The 20,977-nt window shown below is 47.5% G+C and overlaps 1 protein-coding gene across 8 annotated transcripts in view; it reads right to left on the bottom strand.

Moving 5' to 3' along the window:
* The window catches only part of DNM3 (dynamin 3), a 188,016-nt gene that overhangs the window by 16,683 nt on the left and 150,356 nt on the right, over positions 1-20,977 (bottom strand). For 7 of the 8 annotated variants that reach the window (XM_075937047.2, XM_075937053.2, XM_089780631.1 and 4 more), the window contains 3 exons: positions 8,475-8,639; positions 2,832-3,058; positions 1,367-1,603 (listed from right to left, as the gene is read on the bottom strand). In XM_075937047.2, coding sequence (XP_075793162.2) covers positions 1,367-1,603; positions 2,832-3,058; positions 8,475-8,639 — 629 coding nt within the window. Of the gene's footprint in view, positions 1-1,362; positions 1,604-2,831; positions 3,059-8,474; positions 8,640-20,977 lie in introns of those variants that run through there. The other variant, XM_075937056.2, reaches the window with a different exon arrangement.

Raw genomic sequence — 20,977 nt, 5'->3', positions numbered from 1 at the left:
CCCCCGGTAGCACAACTGACAACATACTGGATTGTGACTCTGCGGCTACCCCTCCCTGATGGCTCAGCGGAGACCCAGGCAGAGGAGTCTCCGGCATCGGTTTGACACTCCACGCTGGGGAATTCACAGACGTTCTGGCCTCAAGTTTTAACACCCAAGGAAGCAGTTGTGTGTTTCTCCCCAGTGGTCTAATATTGACCAATAACACAAGTGTTCCAGGACCTACTGAAACGCACAAGTGCATTCCCTGTGTGCCCACTGGCATTTTGCCCTTTTAATGGTAAAACACACACAAATGGGCCTGATTTGTTTGCTTGTTTTTTTGACAGGACAATCCAACTGGAAAGTATCCCATCCACCAGACTTACTGCTCCTGACGCTCATTACAGGGCTGGCGGTTTCAAGTGGGCGCATTTAATTAGCTTGTTCATCTCCAGAAGGGAATTTTTTTTTCTTTAAAAAAAATGGAAAACTTGTGACTGTTCCGTTTACCTTTTTATTTATAATCACCTCACGCAGTCTCGTTTTTAATAAGATTTTAAAATTAGTCAGCCATGTCTTACCAGAGGGTCCAGTCTGCCTCAATGTTAGAGCATAAGACATAATTGGAACCGCTTGACGGAACAACACCATTTATAGTCAAGCATGAGGAGGGATTTTAGGATGGCTTTGTGAAATTGTAACATCTTACTGGGGTACAATTTGGATTAGTAGTAAAAATGTTATACCAGTGGCTTCCAATCAGTTCTCTCCATGTTATACATATCTAAAGCCATTGGAAAGTGTCTAAATGCTACAAAATAAAAGGAAACATGGTCTGAAGGCAAGGCTTTGGTTCCTTAACTTACCACGTTATTGCCATGTGACATTATCTAAGCTACCTGCAGTAATGTCAAATGAACTGTGGTGAGGTGAGGTGAGGAGAGATTTTCAACCACAGTTTTAAGCTCCCTTTGTGGGTTCAAGTCCATCTTTTACCAGAATGGATAATGCAAAGCACTATGCTCAAACCACTTCTCCATGGGCCAAGTTACAATTCTTGCGTCAACATCTCTCTTTCAACAGCCTTCGGCTGCATCCACCATGAGCATGGAGTTCAGTCAGACAAGGGAGCACTTCTTAGGACCAATTCATTGTGCACTGGTCTTTACTCGGAGGTGAAAAGTCTCATTTCTGAGAACTAAGCTTTGGGAGAAGGACGGACACATCTCACCCTGACTTTGCCGGCCTGCACAGAAAGCGCTGTTTTGGTTGGTGAATTTTAGCCATAAGAAATGTATGTTTCAATTCTTTACCCAATATGAAATGTCTGTTGTTCTGTCGGGAGAGAACCACACCCAGCACTGAGGTTAGTTCAACGTCTTACCTTGGAACACTGGGAGGAGCCCGCGTGGGCCGAGATGGAACCTGAGGAGGTGCCCCGAGACCTTCACTGTTGCTAGGAAACGGAGGTAGCATTCCTGGACGGAAAGGGACTGGTGGAGCCCCAGACAGAGGGCCTGGCGATGGGGTTGCTGGAGCAGGTCCTCGGCCAGCTATAGGCCTGGTTGGGGGGTTATTTAACGTAGGCCTTTTCTGAATTGAAGGACTTGGAGGGGGTGATCTAGGGAAAAAATCAGAGATTAATGAAAACCTATATGCAATTTAAAAGTGGAAGTCAGCTAACTTTCTGAAATCCGTAACAATTTGCTGAGCATTTTCTTTGCTCTCGTATTATCTTGGTCCTGAAGAGTATATTTTAGATAATCTGGTATCTCACAGTATCATATATTCCTACAATGAGAAGTCTCATTTTAATTTGTTCAGGATGGTCCCTTTCATTCCAAACAATTGCTCAGAGATGCTTCCAAATCTCCCCCCTCCCCCGCCCCGCACTCAGCCACAAAACAAAGACATGTCCACTCTGCCAGACACAATCACCCCATCCGTAGCAAGTAGGCAGTATGTAAAAATCACAGAGATAAATAGAATGGGTTTAGTATGATCACGATAACCTCACCAATTTGTGAGGTGGATTTATGATGAAATCCACTCTAAGTAAATCCTGAGCAAGGCACAGTGAAATCTGACGGTAGATTGAAAGAATCAACAAGTGGACAAAGTTTGACTTGGTTTCACTGGAAGACAGGCTTCCTGAGGTGGGGAAGGGAAGAGTTAAGAAATTCTAAAGAAATGGATATGTTGTAGGGTGGGAGCAGAAAGGGTTATATTGTTTGCTATTAATTGGGTCACAAATGGCATACTAGACGGCAGAAAAGCACCTTTCTTGCTACATACACTTCTTCCATTTAGCCACGCACTACGAACGTGGGGGGAATTTGTAAAAAGCTTGGATGATATATAGGCTGGATATCTTTTGGGGCAGGAAACAGCTATTACAGTAGTTCCATGGGAGCCAATTCTAGATGCTGTATCCCAAAACTGCTGTAGGAGAAGACGAAATTCTCGACACAGCTGAGAAGGCATTGCCAGGTCCAACAGATCTGTATATGAGAGCCTTCTACCCAAGAGGTTTATAAGCATGCTTTTCTCCATGCCCTGTCTAGAACAAAACAGGACAAGACACGTTTGGAGGGAAGGCCGGTGGCTTGATGCTAGGACCTTTCACCGGGCAGAGATGAATGCCGAGCGTTCGGCTGTTTCTGTTCGGCTCACTTGAGAGCGCTGTGGCAGTACAAGAATTCCACCTACATGCGCCCCCGTCCCTCAACAAGCGTTTTCTGAGTCAAGAATTTCATGGAAGACATGGAGGAAAGCTTGCTAGAGAGGGTGGCGCTGAAGATCTAGCTCTGTCTTAATTTCCAGTGCAAAACTGATCTGAAGAGGCTTACCTGCGGGACTGCTGCAGCCAGGAATCGTCAACTGGAGGCGGGGCCGGAATAGATACCGTGCTAGTGTTAATATCGCCAATGATTGCCAGTGCTTCTTTTAGGGCCTGGTACATTCGCAGCCCCTCATCTCGCCTCTGGGCCTGTTCTGCGGATTCTTCCATCAAGGTGTTTTGGTCCTCAGAGGAATACAAGTGAGCCAGGAGCTCGGCATTGATGAATTCCTTTACCTAGAAAATCAGACACAAGAGGCCCCTGCGGCCAGGCTGCAAATGGCAAGATCTTGCAGAAACTCCGCAGAGACCTTTAAAACAGCAGACAGGCGCTTCAGTAAGAATACACCAGCCCAGTGCTCCCTGCAAGCGGTGCACTTGGGCAGCCACCCACCAGAGATTTGGTTTTGACTGGTGGTGCACATCCGCACATGCCTGGGGGCACATAACATTTATTCTGCACATGGATGGAAAAAATTAGAGGGAACATTGCACCAGTTACACGGAGAAGAAGAGAGATCAAGAGGAACGATGCCAGAAAGCGCACTGGGAACTGGAGTCCACAATTCCACCCGTAAACTTTGGACTCGGGGTGGCATGCTACCCTACCAGATGACTCTTCTCGGCTCTTGGAGATAATTCGGTCCAGTGACCCAGCCACTCTGCACACAATGAGAGTTGTGAACATGGCTTCAGTAGTTCATGCTAGTCTCTCATCACTGGGCCCAAGGAAGAGGGGAGCCCCCAGAAGTGCACCCCTACTGGCTAAACCAATGGTCACATTCTGAGGCCGCAGGGATGGTGGCCAAGAGGACAGGTAGCCGAGCTTGTGAGAAGGGAGGAAACTTGTACAGTTCTGCCCAACAAACCTGAGAAAGTGTCTTGAGGCAGAGAGAAGAAAAGTGTTTGGTAATTATTGTCAGGGTCTCCCCTGGTCTGAGACTATCCCTGGTACACCACAGCAAGAGATCTTCATGGTGGGACACCGCACAGTGCATTGGGGGAGGGGTTCTTTTGTCCTCCTCCGAGGCATATGGGCATTGGACACCGTAGGCTCAAGTGCTGATCTAAGCCTGTGAGGGGTTTCCTATTTCTAGCGGTCGGCTGCTGAACGGCTGTCCAGTGCTGAGAGCATTTCTGGCCCAATTCTGAACAGCTGACTAGAGGCTAAAGAGCAGCCCATCACCAAGCCCGTACGCCATCTAGCTCCCTGGGAATGGGATTTTCCAGGCATTACAAAATGCCCTTCAGAATTATTTTCTTAATACAAATGTCACTGACTGCATATCAAGGCTTCCATCTTGGACAGCTCTGTGGGCCCCCGTGTATATACACATCTTCTACACCGAAGAGAGATTTCCCAATCTAATCTAATTTAATAGTCTGGCCCCCTGCTATGCCTGCTCTGATTATAGAGACCCGGGGCACATTCAGACAGACCCAGATCTCAAGGTATTTAATAATTGTGTGGTAAGGACATTCGGAGGCCAGTTGCTGACCTAGTCAATCCTTGCATTGGAGGATTTTTTTTAAACGCTTCTGATCTGTTTTTCAGATATTTTTCACTCAGTGAAGCTTATTTGGACTTGAGATGCTAACAGCAAACCATTCCTGAACATCTGATTTCATAAGCACACACTCCATGTGCTCTCTGGGGTTTCCATTAATTTAATTACGTCGTTCCAAAAACTAACGATCTTTATACTGGGGCAAGTTGAACCGGGGTTGGGCTCTTCATTCCCTAGGGCACAGTAGGGTGGCCTTCCAGAGAAACAGGCACATGAGTCCCTGGAAGGGACAGTCATTTCCCGTTCATGCCCAAGAAGAGCTGCACGAATTCTTAGCAATGTCTGCAGTTGCTCCCCATGAATCTCGTGCTATCTCTCAGCAGATAGCACTGGTCAAGCGCCAGAATACCCTATTTTCCTTGCGATTGCCAGAAGCGCCTCCTTAAAAACAGATATCATAGTTAAACAGCATCAAATTATACTCGACAAAATGAAAATGTAAATGGCATCCCTCTCAAAAATTCTGAACTCAGATGAAGGGCAGAGCTGACCGTAAAGGAATTCCTCAACCACAAATAGCTGTTTGAACAGCATCAGCCTGCAACTATAAGCACGGCAGATCCCTGTCAACTGCTAGCACGGGCCTCTGAGCATGCTCGCTGAGCCCAGGTGGAAGGCCAGCACTGCCAGCCAATCTCCACACTGGGTGCATCTGACTGCAGACCAGTTCTCTACAGAGCAGATGGGTCCTCCATCTCTGCGGCTTTCTCTGGCGAGGGGGAAGCCAGACCTTAGTCAGCCAGGACACACATGACACGGACAGGTTCAGAAATGCCCCCACCCCAATCTCCAACTTGCAGTGTTCGGAATCACCGCAGGAATTCGAATGCCCGATATCCCAGAGCCTGCCGCGTCAAGGACCTTATGGGAAGGGGCAAGAGTTCGGAGTGGAGTTCTGTCTTGGGGTCTGGGAGGGCCAGCCCCAGGCAGCCTGGAGAGCAGCCCGAAGTGTCGCTCTGCCAGCTGGGGCTATGGAGCATGCATGGATCTCGCCGCTAGCAGCAGGCAGGGCTACGGCTGCCATGCGATCTCGTGTGCAAGCAGGCAGTCATTGCCACAGCATCCCAGTAGAAGGTGGAGTCAATGCAGCCTCTCTCTTCCAGGGTCACTCACACTTTGCATCCTCCTCTCTCAGCACCAAGAGGTGTATTAGCAGGGCCCTGCGAGGACACAACACTTGTATCTGCGCATGGAAAGCAGACATGCAGGGCTCTGAACTCGTAACATTTCCACATTGAGAGTTCTGAACGTGTGTTTCGTTCGGGGCGTCGGACTCTTTCGTGCTAACTCGAGGCCCGTTGTGTGGCAAATTTCCTTTGCTTTTAAAGTACCCCAGAGTCACCCTAATTAGCAGTGGATTTGGAAGGTAACGACATACGCACGCCCCGCAGTAGGATGGCATTCATTCGCTCCCTCCACAATACATCGGACCCCAGTACGTCACTCTGAATTGTGAGCACCATTTCAAAACCCCACCAACTGCAGAGGAAGTTCTACAAGTATTCGGGAGGTTGTGGTTGCCATGGAAACCACTTCCTCGTGCTCAACTGGTTTCTAGAGTTATGGAGGCAGTGCTCTCTAAACATGAATAATTAAGTGGCGTTTCATTTCACTTCTCTCTCAGAGGATGGGCTGGGATTCTAAGGGTCTCCAGGCAACACAATCTGCCAAAAAGGACTCCGTTCCCAAAACAGCTTCCCTACTTCCCATTGCCTTGCATGCCATTTCGGCCTGCTCAGCCAAAGGACTGAAGGACTCTGTTTGTATGGGTTTTTTTGTTTTTTTTTTTTTTAAAGTATCTGCTCCACTAATTTTTCAACAGTTTTCAATTCAAACCTCACGGAATCAACAATGAATTAACATTTCGTTCTTCAGTCTTTTCACTTCCCTTGGAAAAGCTTTGATTCTTTGGCGTAACTTAAGTTGTAAGATCGGATTCTGGTGGGTGCGCACTGTGACCGAGAGGTTAGTTTAGTGCTAGATGGTGTCATATCGGCTGTTTCTTTGTCCATGATCACCTGGCATGTGTTAGGAAGAAGACAGCCGCACAGTCCCAATGTACACAGCCTTCCAGTACTGTACTTCTGAGCGTTTCAGCTTAAACAATTCCATATGGGGACGCGAGTGGCAGAAAACAGAATGTAAACTTTCCAAAGGAACCGCTCCCTACATTCTGCACCTTCTGAAAGGGAGCTTGAGAAACACACCTTTCAAAAGGCAAGTTAGTTCCCCTAAAGTCTTAGCAAAGTCCCAGCTGTGCTGTGGCAGGAGCAGAGCGAGCGTCTGCACTCACACACGTCCTCGAGTCAAGATTCAGTTAATTATGGAACAATGTGGAAATTCCATCTGGTTTCACATGCTTTCGTAAGGGCCTCAGTGGATCTTCCCTTCCAGGATTCTATCCCACTTCCAAGATTGGCTTCGCTAGCCCAAGAGAAGGGAAGGGAAGCTTGGCCTTCCCCTCTGTGCGAAGATCTTGTGGACCTCAGTCAAGCTGCTATGTCTACCTGCCAGGTCATAGGCGCAGTGTAATTCCCACAGACCTCCTGGGATACATCAGCCTTGTGAAATAAAAGACGGGCTTTGCTTTTTAGCATATTCTATTGGTTACAGCTGATTTTTGACGACTTAAAAGCTCCTAAAGGTGCTATCAGTGTCTGAAAGGAAGTGCCATTTCCAATAGTGGGTTAACACAAACACAGCAGTTGTGGTTGTAGTACAAAGGGTAGCACAGATGGGATCCAACCCAGACTATCAGGATGTGAAGGTCTTCTAAGTCCTCAAGCAATGGGCTAGCAACACTAATGAAAGTTACTTTTAAATCCAATGATTTAAACATCTAGGGGGTAGGCAGATATACACATTTCCTGTGAGTCTCAAAGCCAATGGTTCTCAAGCTTATCTAAGCCGGCTGCCCTTTTGTGTGTTTGTAGTCATTTATAGCCCCTCCAAGTATATATACCACCACCCAGCCCTGAAGGCAGAGCGGAGAGCAGCAGTGACCGCCGGCTGGACACCCAGCCCTGAAGGCAGAGCGGAGAGCAGCAGTGACCGCCGGCTGGACACCCAGCCCTGAAGGCAGAGCGGAGAGCAGCAGTGGCTGCCGGCCAGATGCCCAGCCTTGAAAGCAGGGCGGAGAGCAGCAGTGGCCACCGGCCGGGAGCCCAGCTCTGAAGGCAGCTCTGAGCCGGCTGCAGCACAGGAATAAGAGTGGCAATATGGTAAGTGATATTTGTCAATATCACTTCACAGCCAACTTAGCACTCCATTGCTGCTCTTCTCCATTGCTGTTGCCACGTGAGGATTTGTGGGGAGGAGAGCCTGAGCCCAAGTGGCAGGGCTCCAGTTATTCCCTTTCTTCCTGTTTTTTGGACGTGCACAGCCATCCTGCATGAGGCCCAGCCACCATGGGCGGACAGCCAGAGTCAAAGAAAAAAAAAAAAGCGCACACAACTTCTGTGACACATTCCCATGCTTCCCTAGGGAGGTCTGCCCCATCGTTAGAGAACCGCTGCTCTAAGCAAAGTGTCCAGAGAACCCCTGGAATTTATTTTTGAAAGCTGATCTGCAAATGTAAGAAACAGACAAAAAATACTAGCATAATATGAACTGCTACTCCCCGAAAGAAACATGCAACAAGGCCATTCAAGGCCTTTCCTTATTTAAAAACTGCAGGTCCACTCCACTTTCTTAATGGCTGTCTAGGTGGAATTCCCAGCTTGCACTCTGCAGGAGGTGGGACAGCACTGAAGGACAAGTACGAATTGAGCATGCTTTTAAATGATACCGTTAATGCCAACTAGGACTCAGCCTCCCCCTGAAAATACTATAGTATTCTACAGGTAGCACGCGCCGCACTGCAGCTGCATGCTAATTAACTTTTAGCTGCATAAGACTGCAGTGTTTGGTTTTAATCTGGTAAGAACTATTGGCTCGTGTTTGCAATGTGTGATATTCTATACACTTGTCATCGTCTCTTCACCGTACAACAGCGCTGCCCTCTTTTAAACAAAATATGGTTCTGTATGAGCTGAAGACCCAACCAAACATTTGAAAATGATTGAAAAGGAGAGGCTGTTACTCACGTTGTTGATCATAAGGTGCATGATTGTTTTTGGTATCAGATCACGAATACACTTATTGATAATAGACATGTAGGAGTCCACCAGATTCCGAATCGTTTCCACCTGCCTCTCCAGCTGGGGGTCCATGGAGAAATTGTCTGCTTGGCTGGTCTCATCGTTTTCAGTCTACACAGAAGCAGAAGAGAATATAAGCGGGTTTCCTTGCTATTTAGCCATTACAGCTGGAACAGGAGGGCCAATAAAGCCGCGTTTACAGCAACATATTTGTCTGGTACCAGCATGTTTGATGCTCTAACCATTAGGCATCAAGCTCGTTTACGTTAGTGCTTAGCACTAGGAAATCTGAATTTTTGGCAATGGCGTTAACGGAAGATCCAGCAGGAGCCCAATTTTAGAGGACATGTTATGTTTACACACACACACACACACACACACACACACACACACACACACACACTTTTTAGATCAAAGCTAGTTTCAAAACAGTAAAGAACTAAGGAGGTGAACGTAACCCTGAGAAATTCCCTCGACTTGTTGCAACACTTGCTGTCAGAATGGGTAACAATTGTCAGCCTGCCAATTAATTCTTGACTCCCTCATGAAAGCAGCACCACAAACCGATTTTGTAACCTCCGCTGCTGTCAGTAAGCGCTAGCCTTGCTCCTGAGAACTGACTCAGTCATGACAAATTCACCAACTCAGCCACAGATGCATTAGAGGGGCTGTAGCACATTGGTCAACAAATGACTTCAGGATGACACCAGCTCTGGTTTGAGTGCTCCAAAGCTTTGCAGGTGAGGCCTTTCTTCCACTGGACTGGAGTGGCTTCTTTGTAGGTAAACAGTGGACCTGAAATAGCAGATTTTTGTTTACCATTGAAATTAACGGGAAGCTAATAGTATGCACTTCATGTCCGCTTGGACTGCTTCAGAACAGGAAATTACTGTACATTGAGCCTGTAGGCTAAACACAAACTGCTTCCGCTGGCTTAAATAAGCTAAAAATGAACTTCAAGCAGGAAAGTGAGGGAATAATGTCTCCTTTTCCACCCAAACACTCAACAAAAACTAAAATCTGGTCCATCAGCAGCTTACACGAAAGAAAACGGACGTTACACGACCAGGGTGAATTCAGAATAAAAGCTAGTTGAGGTTCTGTAGCTACCTACCAGCCACACTGATCAGCATCAGCCACTACTACGCCATGAATATATTATTATGCTAAAATTTTCACATCACTAGTGACTTCCAGTGCCCGACCTGAGACCCTCTCTAAGGGCCTGATTCTCAGAAGGAGGATGCTCAACAACAACAACAACAACAAAAAATAAATAAATCACAGATCATGTGAGATACCTCCTAACAGATGCTAAAAATCCCTAGCCACTTTGGAGACTCCTGGCCTTCGCTTTGCATTTTCCCACCTCCTTGAGCCAAGCAATATCGAAAAGCAACCAGGAGTGGTTTGAACTTCTGGTAACTGAGCCAAGGAACAAGGTCTAATACATCATTTAAAAGCGAAATGGCAAATGAAATTCAAAATGGCAAATGAAATTTAATGTGGATAAGTGTAAAGTAATGCACGTCGGAAAAAAATAACCCCAACTATACGTACAGTATGATGGGGGCTAATTTGGCTACGACAAATCAGGAAAGAGATCTTGGAGTTATCGTGGACAGTTCTCTGAAAACTTCCACACAGTGTGCAGCGGCGGTCAAAAAGGCAAATAGGATGCTAGGAATTATTAGGAAAGGGATAGAAAATAAGACCCAGAATATCTTACTGCCCCTGTATAAAACTATGGTACGCCCACATCTTGAATACTGTGTACAGATGTGGTCTCCTCACCTCAAAAAAGATATTTTGGCGTTGGAAAGGGTTCAGAAAAGGGCAACTAAAATGATCAGGGGTTTGGAACGGGTCCCATATGAGGAGAGGTTAAAGCGACTGGGACTTTTCAGTTTAGAAAAGAGGAGAGTGAGGGGGGATATGATAGAGGTCTATAAAATCATGAGTGGTGTGGAGAGGGCCGATAAAGAAAAGTTATTTATTAGTTCCCTAAATAGAAGAACTAGAGGACACCAAATGAAATTAATGGGTAGCAGGTTCAAAACTAATAAAAGAAAGTTCTTCTTCACACAGCGTGTAGTCAACCTGTGGAACTCCTTGCCAGAGGAGGCTGTGAATGCTAGGACTATAATAGAGTTTAAAGAGAAGCTAAATAATTTCATGGAGGTTAGGTCCATAAAAGGCTATTAGCCAGGGGATAAAATGGTGTCCTTGGCCTCTGTTTGTCAGAGGCTGGAGAGGGATGGCAGGAGACAAATCGCTTGATCATTGTCTTTGGTCCACCCTCTCCGGGGCACCTGGTGCGGGCTGCTGTCGGTAGACAGGATACCGGGCTAGATGGACCTTTGGTCTGACCCAGTACGGCCGTTCTTATGTTCTTATGAAATACTCAACGAATGTCATTGTCCTTAACCTGGCAGATTACAACAGGTTAGATATTTTTAATTAGAGCAAAACTAATACAAAAAGCAATGAATCTAATGCCTTTAAAAATAATTGGCAAAGTTTCCTAAACATTTGGAGAGGGAGGATAGGACTCAAGTACCATAACTGATGAAACCCAAGCTGAAGTTCTGTTTTGGATTCTGTAACACCAGTAGAGACACTAACTTGCAAACCTTAATCATTCCACTAATAGACTACATATGGTGGAGAGTCACAGATTCAGATAGAATATTTCTTTTTTTCTTTTCCTCCCTGGGTTTGGAAAGAAACAAGCAGTAATTTCCCCTTCTAAAATGCCCAAGATAAATGGAAAAGCATACATCTATGGAATTTTTCTTTGAGCAAAATAATTGCAGACATAAAATGCCCTTTTCCCAGTACCCCCAGATTTAGCTGGAATTTTCTATCACCCCCTCCATGCTGTCTATATAACAGAGTGCATGTCTATGTATTTTTTTCCTGTTTAAATTACAGGATTGCAATAAAGATTCTTTGCTGGCTAAGCAGCAAAGTGACAGATGTTTATCATTATCCTCATCAAGGGAATGTAAAATATAAATAGTAATTTGTCTCTGATCTTTAAGGCGAAGGGTAAAAGTCTGCAAACATTTAACCTTTTATGTGCAGGTTCAGTGGTGATGTTTACAGAATGTGGATAATACCGCAGGAATCAATAGCCTTCCCGAAAAGGTAACCGACTGGATTTCATGCTGCCCGAAGGTTTAGGTCTATTTGTGTACTTTTATTAAAAAACAGTGTCCGTTAATAATATTCTCAACAATCTATTGTCTCCGACTTTAAACCTGCACGATGATTGTAATCTGGTTAGGGGCAGGGACCTTTTTTGGTTCTGTGTTTGTCCAGCACCGAGCACAGTGGGCCTTGGTTTGTAACTCATGCTCCTGGGCACTCACGCAATACAAACAAACAACAATGATTATTCTTGAAAAGCTCTCACAATTATGAGGCTTTCCCTCTGTCGACTGACTAACTGTCTCATGCCCAAATTACCCCGGAAGAACGAGGCTGCTTGGTGAAAGGGGGATTTATAACAAAGCTAGACGTTTGTTATCCTGCTGGTGGGTCACCGTTACATCTCATGGTCTGAAAGCTGCAGGCCATCCCAGCGAGCCTCCACTGCAATCCCAGTATCCCATGAACGCACCGAAGCTCAGCAGTGGCCCAGCACACCTCGTACGTGGGAACAGGCCAACGCTGGGCATTCCAAGCCGTGGTCCGCCTTTCAAACAGGCCGCGGAGTTGTGCTTGCCTTTCACCTGCTACGAATGCTCTCTGCCTTGTCAGGGAAGAGATCACGTGCAACAGGCATCTGGATAGTCCTGGACCAAGAGCTTTGTTATAACTCAAAGGACTAAATCAGCGGCCGAAGAGAACGCAGGAGCGGTTTTGCATGGCGAGTGGGAAAGGTTTGACGGCGTCTCAGAGCCCTACTGCAGAATTCTTTCCAAATGACCTGGAACGCAGGACTGAAAGCAGCCGGTATGCCAGAAATACAGAGCCATGATCATCCACCCTTGCAAATTTCCATTGGCGTATTCACCTGGCGCGTATAAATGGTTCAGCTGGCGGGGCGCCCTGACTCTGGCAGGCATATGGGCGCTGCTCCCTCGTGGAGCTGCCTGGGAGCCGCACCTTGGATCAACTTTCCTCTGACCGTTTTATCCCATCATGCAGAGGAAAGAATGTGAGACGGTGTCAGGCCAACAAAGCTGCTGAAGAATAAAATCTCCCCTGTAGTCCTGGGAAGAGGAAAAATCCTAGAATCCCGGGGCTGGCAGGGACCTCAGGAGTCATTGAGTCCAGCCCCCTGCCAAAGCAGGACCAACCCAACTCAATCAGCCCAGCCAGGGCTTTGTCAAGCCGGGACTTAAATACCTCTGGGGATGGAGACTCCACCCCCTCCCTAGGGAACCCAGCCCAGTGCTTCACCACACTCCTCGGGAAATCATTTCTCCTAATCTCCAACCTAGACCACCCCCACTGCAACTTGAGCCCATTGCTCCTTATTCTGCATCTGTCACCACTGAGAACAGCCTCTCTCCAGCCTCTTTGGAACCCCCTTCAGGAAGTTGCAGGCTGCTCTCAAATTCCCTGGTGCTCTTCTCTTCTGCAGACTAAATAAGCCCAAATCCCTCAGCCTCTCCTCATAGGTCATGTGCCTTAGCCCCCTAATCATTTTGGTCGCCCTCCGCTGGACCCTCTCCAATGCGTCCACATCCTTTGTGTAGTGGGGGGCCCAGAACTGGACACACTACTCCAGATGTGGCCTCACCAGAGCCGAATAAAGGGAAATAACCACTTCTCTAGATCTGCTGGCAATGCTCCTCCTAATGCAACCTAATATGCCATTCGCCTTCTAGGCTACAAGGGCGCAATGTTGACTCATCTCCAGCTTCTCATCCACTGTAACCCCCAGGTCCTTTTCTGCAGAACTGCTACCAAGCCAGTTGGTCCCCAGCCTGTACCAATGCTCGGGATTCTTCCGTCCCAAGGGCAGGACTCTGCACTTGTCCTAGTTGAAACTCATCAGATTTCTTGTGGCCCAATCCTCTAATCTGCTTAGTGATACTGATGCAACCATACTCTCCAATTTGTCCCAGTCACTCTGGACCCTATCCCTGCCCTCCAGCGTATCTACCTCTCCCTCTAGCTCAGTGTCATCCGCAAATGTGTTCTGGGTGCAATGACCTGGACCCTCTTCCAGGTCATTAAGAAAGATGCTGAACAAAACCAGCCCCAGAACTGATCTTTCAGTGCCTCTAACTCCCCTCGCCAGCAACCCCAGCAGCTCATTCCCCCTCCCATCCCAGAGGAACCCTAGATGTTGTACTCTCCCTTCACCTACTACAGGACAGGCCCCACAAAGCAAGCAACAGAACGCCACCGGTCATTACCTATAGCCCCTAGCTAACACCTCTCCAGCACAGCTTCGAGGGGCTAACCCAGACCCTATCCTAGATGACGATCCCTCACTCTCAGGGTGTGTGTATTCAGCATGGCTTACCTCGAAATAAGCTATGCAAATTGAGCTACATCAATTACGTAGCTTATATTGAAATTGGGAGGATCTAGGAGCATTGCCAGCAGATCCAGAGATGTCATTATTCCCCTTTATTCGGCTTTGGTGAGGCCACATCTGGAGTAGTGTGTCCAGTTCTGGGCCCCCCACTACAAAAAGGATGTGGATGCAGTGGAGAGGGTCCAGTAGAGGGCAACCAAAATGATTAGGGGGCTGGAGTATATGACCTATGAGGAGAGGCTGAGGGAGTTGGGTCTGTTTAATCTGCAGAAGAGAAGAGTGAGGGGGGATTTGAGAGCAGCCTTCAACTTCCTGAAGGGAGGTTCCAGAGAGGCTGGAGAGAGGCTGTTCTCAGTAGTGACAGATGGCAGAACAACGAGCAATGGTCTCAAGTTGGTGGGAGAGGTCCAGGTTGGATATTAGGAAAAACTATTTCACTAGGAGGGTGGTGAAGCACTGGAGTGGGTTCCCTAGGGAAGTAGTGGAGTCTCCATCCCTAGAGGTTTTTAAGTCTCGGCTTAACAAAGCTCTGGCCAGGTTGATTTAGTGGGGACTTGTCCTGCCTAGGGCAGGGGGCTGGACTTGATGACCTTCTGAGGTCTCTTCCAGCTCTGCGGTTCTATGATTCTATGATGCACTGCACTTCTTTCGAAATAGAGCACTCTTCCTCTGACTTCCCTTGCTCCTCCTACAATGAGAGTTACAGGAATTGGAGGAACAAGTCCTTCAGCTTGACTGTATTTTGACATTGTGTTGAAATAACTGCCTGCTGTATAGCTGTGGACTAAGGTATTTCAAAATAATGTTGCTGTATAGACATACCCCAAGACTTTGGGAAGCAGAGCAGCCCTTGCATACAGACTGCCCCCCAACCTGAGAGACATACTCACCACCAACCACACACCCCACAACAGAAACATCTAACCCAGGAACCAGACCTGGTGCCAATTCTGTCCACACAGCTACCCTGGTGGCACCATCCTAAGAGCTCACCCCAACAAAGGCTCCTTCGCCTGCTGTACCTTCACTACATGGGTATGTCTAGACTACATGGCTGTCGCCAGAGCCTTGTAGATTAGTTTACTACACATACCCAAATGAAATGGTGATTTAAATAATCGCCGCTTCATTTAAATTAAAATGGCTGCCACGGTGAGCCGATCAGCTGTTTGTCGGCTCAGCTCGCTAGTCTAGATGCTCCGCAGTCGACGTCAAAGGCATTTGTCGACCGCCCCGGTAAACCTCATGCCACAAGGCATAACGGGGCGGTTGACAAGCGTCTTTGATGTCGACCGCGGAGCGTCCAGACTAGCACGCTGAGTCGACAAACAGCTGATCGGCTCAGCGCGGCAGCCATTTTAATTTAAATGAAGCGTTGCTTATTTAAATCGCCGCTTCATTTGGGTATGTCTAGTAAACTAATCTACCAGGCTCTGGCGACAGAGCCATGTAGTCTAGACATACCCCATGTGATAAATGCCATCGTGTGCCGGCAACACTCCTCTGCCATGTGCACAAACTGGCCTGTTTCTACGCAACAGACTAAATGGACACAAATCAGTCATCAAGAAAAAAAACTAGGGGGAGAACATTTTAACCTCTCTGGACACACAATTACACACTTGAAAGTTGCCATCCTCAAGCAAAACCACCCGCCGCCTCCCATCAAAAACAGACTGCAAGCTGTTGAGCTGGAATTCATGTGCAAATCTGACAGCATCAGGCTGGGTCTGCATAGAGGCTGGGAATGGCTCTCTCATTCCAATAAGTAATTTCCACTGTTTAGCTGTTCTCACCTTCTTATCACTGTTGGAAGTGGGCCCAGCCACCAGATTGAATTAGCATTGATGGAACAACTCGCCTCTCCATATCCTTGCCACCTGATTCTTTCCCTTCCTGCATCAGACAGAGCTGCAACTCAGGGAAGCCAATGCCCTAATAAAACAGACACCTTGTTGAAAGTGCTGGAAGATGCCTGGTAGAAAGCTGCTAATGACACTGAACATTTGAATTAGTGATACTGATACAGCCATACTTGAAATAGTGAGTTCAGAATCCTCTGTATCAGAAAGTGCAGGAAGTGCAGAGAAAAGCAGCTAAAAGGATTCAGGCTGATAAAGTGTCAAGCGACAGAAAAATAAAAACTAAAGGTGAAGTCCTGGCCCCCAGGGAATCAGTGCTACTGATTTCAGTGGGGACTCAGACTTCATCCCATAGGTGTCCGTCTAGATGTCAGCTCAGGAGAGGAGACATCTGTCTTCTGGAAGGTTGGAACCACTTTGGGGGAAGAGGAATGACTCCACATGGTACACAATGGAATACAGTTCAGGAAAGGAAGCGTTCAGCTGAACATCCAAACACTCTTCCTGACAGTGTCAGTGAGATTGATAAGGCTGTCAACTAGCTTCCCATTACAAAGTTCTATCACTTCGAATATTTGCAGCAAATCTGGACAAAGTACTGAAAAATACACTGTTGAGAACAACCCTGCATTGACCGCACAGGGTGAACAATATCTCCTCTAATTACCGTGATTTTATTACATGTCAGGCAGCTGGAAACAGGCATAAAAATGTCTCCTGTACCATTTCAGTTCCCAAAAGGGAGAAATTGTCTAGTTATTCAATTAGAAGAGTTTCTCAAACAAAGTCCTTTCTGATACCCAACAGAGCATCCTATTACACAGGATGGCAGGAGGCAAAATGGAAGCACTTGGATTGTGGGGGAAAATAGCCGGATCTAATTAAACGAGAGCAAAGCAATACTTGGCAATATTACAACACACAACCATGGCTGGGGTAGAGCTCACTACTAAGTTACTGGAGGAGAATTACGAAGGCACAGTTTCTATATTTTGGTCAGAAAATAGGCATCTGACTAGACATCTGATTTCTTTTGTTTGCAAATGAAAATCCCCACTGAAAAATGTGGAAGTGAAACATTCCATCAAGCAAGCAGCTCTTTCCATTGTGCAAATACACCAACAGGAGACGTTGGCTAGGACTAACTAACAGTGCTCGCCAATGCTGGATAAGCAGAGAGCATGGATTGGCTGGGGCCACAGCAGTGACCCAGAACAGAAGGATCGTCTTGAGGGACATATTCTAAGATATCAAGCCTGATGTAGCAGGGCTAGCAAGCTCGTGGTGAAATATAGCAGCAGATCCATCCCAAGTAAGAGACTGTGAGTTTTAAGACTCCCATCATGGAGGCTGGGCGACGGACCCGGAATTAAATTCAAACCAGAAATAAAGGATTCGTTTGGATGAGGTATTGTCCCTGCTTCACCATACTTCACCAGACTGCAGGAACAGGAGTCCCTGATGGCGGCTCTGTCACCTCAGGCACGACACTTATTCCTCCGTATATGTTTCTCCCGTGCACTGCATTCCGCACAAGCAGAACGCAATCGAAAAGGTAATCACGGCAATTATTTCCAGTTGCTGCTCTTATGTGCACACCACCGAGAGCCATTCGTCTGCTTCGGTGCAGGTCAGCCATGCAGTCCTGACCTCTTCCCACTGGGCGACACCTAATCCCGCCCTGCGTATGTGCAAATGCGTAACTCTGCTAAAAGCACGCCTCTCTCTATCCCAAGCACGGTGCTGACCTACATTTTGGTCAGATCAATTCATATGTAAGCCAGGAGGGCCGAATGCTTTGCTGGCTCACTCCAGGGTAGTCAAAGAATTTGGCCCACATCGTCAGGAGAAGATTCAAATATAAATTAAGACAATGACTGTTTTGGCAGTGCATGCCAAAGGCAAGTGCGCACAGAAAATAGCCAGTATAAAAAACAGGGAGCGCCTGGCTCGGTAGGAGCATCAGAACTGGAGGGACAAAAGGCCAGCACTTTTTACCAGCCAGAAGGCTGAGGGATGGAGGGAAGCACGGCAGAAGCCCCCCGAAAGCCTCCTCTTTTAGGAGGCTGCTGTTGCTCCTGATACGGGGGGACCCAGTATGAACACCTCCCTAAATCTCGACCGCGGCAGCACGTCGCAGGGCCGGTATGCGGAGCAGTGTTTATACAAAGGCCAGTGACAACACACTGGGTGATGTTTTAATCTAGGGCTGAAATCAGAATCTGTCTGTCTGCTTTGGGTTCAGCCGGAGTTTTCCTTGGACAGGCAGCTGCCGTGTGCTGTGTGGGTGTGAGTCCCCTGCCTCTCGTAAAAGCCTTCACTCTCGCCTCGCTTCTTGGAACCCTTCCTCACGACAGTTGTGGGCTGTAGGCAGAACCGGGCTAATATATTCTTAAAGGGGCAGGGCTGTGTAGTGAGGCGGAGTGGCCGCACACTGACCCGGAGGTGGAGGAACCCTGGTTGGGGAAGCCAAACCGGCTACACCCTGCGACGGAGTCTCACGGCGAGATTGGGTCACTGGACTCAGTGACAACACACGATGGTTCTTGTACAGCCAAGGAGCCAAGCACAAAGGAGCATCTCCGCCCCCACAACTGGCTCACTAGGAAACTCACCCTGTCCTCTTGGGTGAAGGTTCTGCCACTTGGCAATTGATCAGCACTCACTCCATTGACCCATCTGCGCCCTGCACAGCTTCCACTCCCACGCTCTAGTGCAGGCCCCGCAATTCTAGTTGGCCCTTGCCCCGCTTGTCTCCTTTGTGCACTGCCTAGGCGCGCAAGGGCCAGCCATGATCTAACCCCGAGGTTTCACCAGTCGTAGTCTGACTCGACCTGGCTTCGTCTCTCCGCTTACAGACACGACAGTGAGGATCGTTGCCCAAGGTTTGCCCAGCACACGAAACCTGACCCAGGTTCTCTGTGCAGCATTGCAAAGGCCAAACGTTCACAACGAATGCACTAGGCCCCACAAAGTCCTGGGACGGCCTTAATCACGAGACTTTTAATAAAGAGTAAATTTGGTACTCTGGTTCTGGTGTTTGAGCCTTTAAGGGTGAAGTCAGTACATATTTTCAAGCTTTTTTTCCACAGTCGTGAGGGCTATAAATTTAGCTTTCATTAAAGAGAGAGAGAGAGAGAGAGACACTTATGTAATTCCCCTGAATCCAGGAGCAGGGCCTTTGAGTCAAATAACAAACGTGAGATGTGAAAAAGTTGTGAGAGCTACCCACGCCGGGAGTAGAATCCAACTGTGCATATTTTTCAGACTCACAACACCACCACGGTCACATGGTTTTTCTTCTACCAAAAGTCCGGTCGAGAATGAAATTGGGGAAAGGGTAACATCAATAGGACACTCCCGTGAGGAGCAAGCTCCCTTGTCACAAGAAGCTTGTGCAGCCTTTTCCCTGGCCACTACTACTTCTAAAACGTCCGCACAAGAAGGATTGTTACGTACCCTGCAATGTGAATTTTTGAGTCTGGGCCAACAGCTACTTCATGCTTACAAAACAGATTGCTGGACAAGCAAAAGCAAAGAGCCTGGCATGAAGGCAGCAGGACAGTCACTGAGTAAACAAATGTGTTTTGGAATTTCAAAAACTTTTCAGTCACTGCATGGTGTGCCCCTAATGTTTAGGCACAGACAGGAAAGCTTGCTAGGGTGCTGGATGGTATGAGCGCAGCATTTATTAACTTCAGAGAGGAGTGCAGGACAATCTCAGGCTGTTTTCAACAGGGATGTGACATTAACGAATACTCGTGAAGCCCACGAGGATTTGAAGACGAGGCGAGTAGCCTGTAAGGCGTTTAGACAGAATGTCACTATGCAATGGCTGGCTAGCGGATGGAAAAAATTGCCAAAGACAACAGAAGTAAATAGTGGAAATTATTTATAGAGGGAGTAAGAAGTCCAGCTATTTTACGGTTCAATGCTTGATATGTTGTGCATTTCCCTCCAAGAAGAAAAAGAGCAAGTCTCGAGGTTTATGCAGGAAATCGAAGAAAATGGAAGAAAGGGGGAGGCTCAAGCAGTCATCGGTAATGCAGGTTGTGGACCATATGGATTGGATTAACACCTGGCCATTAATCCCTCCTCTCGGTTGTCCAATTTCATTGGTCTCTGAACATCAGAATGGACAGACTGGGTCAGACCAAAGGTCCATACAGCCCAGTGTCCTGTCTGCCGACAGTGGCCAATGCCAGGTGCCCAGAGCGATTGAACATCCATTCCCAGCCTTTGACGGAGGCCAGGGACACCATTCCTACCCATCTAGCTCTTTCTTGAACCCTGTTGAAGTCCTGGCCTTCACCACATCCTCTGGCGAGGAGTTCCACAGGTTGATTATGTGCTGAGTGAAGAAAAACTTCCTTTTGTTTGTTTTAAACCTGCTACCTATTAATTTCATTTGGTGACCCCTAGTCCTTATGGTGTGGGAACAAGCAAATAACTTTTCCTTAGTCACTTTTTCCACACCAGTCTGGCAGCTTGTGGTTCTTAAAAGCGTGTCCTTTCTTAAAAAAACCAAAACACTCCATTGAGTGAATGCAGGGCTGGTGAAAGGTGCCAAATATAAAAGCCCCCCATTCAAGTCCCCCAAGACACAACCCAGGCAGTGGCTGGCAAAAGTTACCTCACACTGCTCAAACTCCTCAGCCCTGCCCTGAAGGGACTGCTCATGGATTCCAAGGCCAGAACGGACCGCTGTGATCCTCTCGTCAGACATCCTGCATAACCCAGGCCAGAGACCGGTCCCAGCTCCCTGCAATAATCCGTAGAGCGGATCTGGTAGCTAAACACACCCGCTCTTGTGTTAAATATTGTCAGCGATGGAGACTCCGCTACGATCCCAGGTAAATGGCTCCAACGGTGAACTGCTCTCTCTCTGAAGGTACGGGGACGGGTCTGCTGACTGGGTCTCTTGGCGGAAACCCCTGGGGAGTGGACAATCATCACTGCTAAGAGTTTCAGAAATGATCTGGGATTGTAACACCTCACAGGAGGCAGACTGCCAGAGAAGGAGCCCTTCCAAAAAATCAGGCCCTTTTAAGGACTCGAGGCATGCGCCCAAGAATTCAGGAACCCGA

Source organism: Pelodiscus sinensis, chromosome 9 (genome assembly GCF_052426305.1).
Source record: "Pelodiscus sinensis isolate ZL-2025 chromosome 9, ASM5242630v1, whole genome shotgun sequence".
Lineage (NCBI taxonomy): Eukaryota > Metazoa > Chordata > Testudines > Trionychidae > Pelodiscus > Pelodiscus sinensis.
Note: the sequence above shows the minus strand (reverse complement) of the source record. Positions and strands in the feature narration are given on the sequence as shown.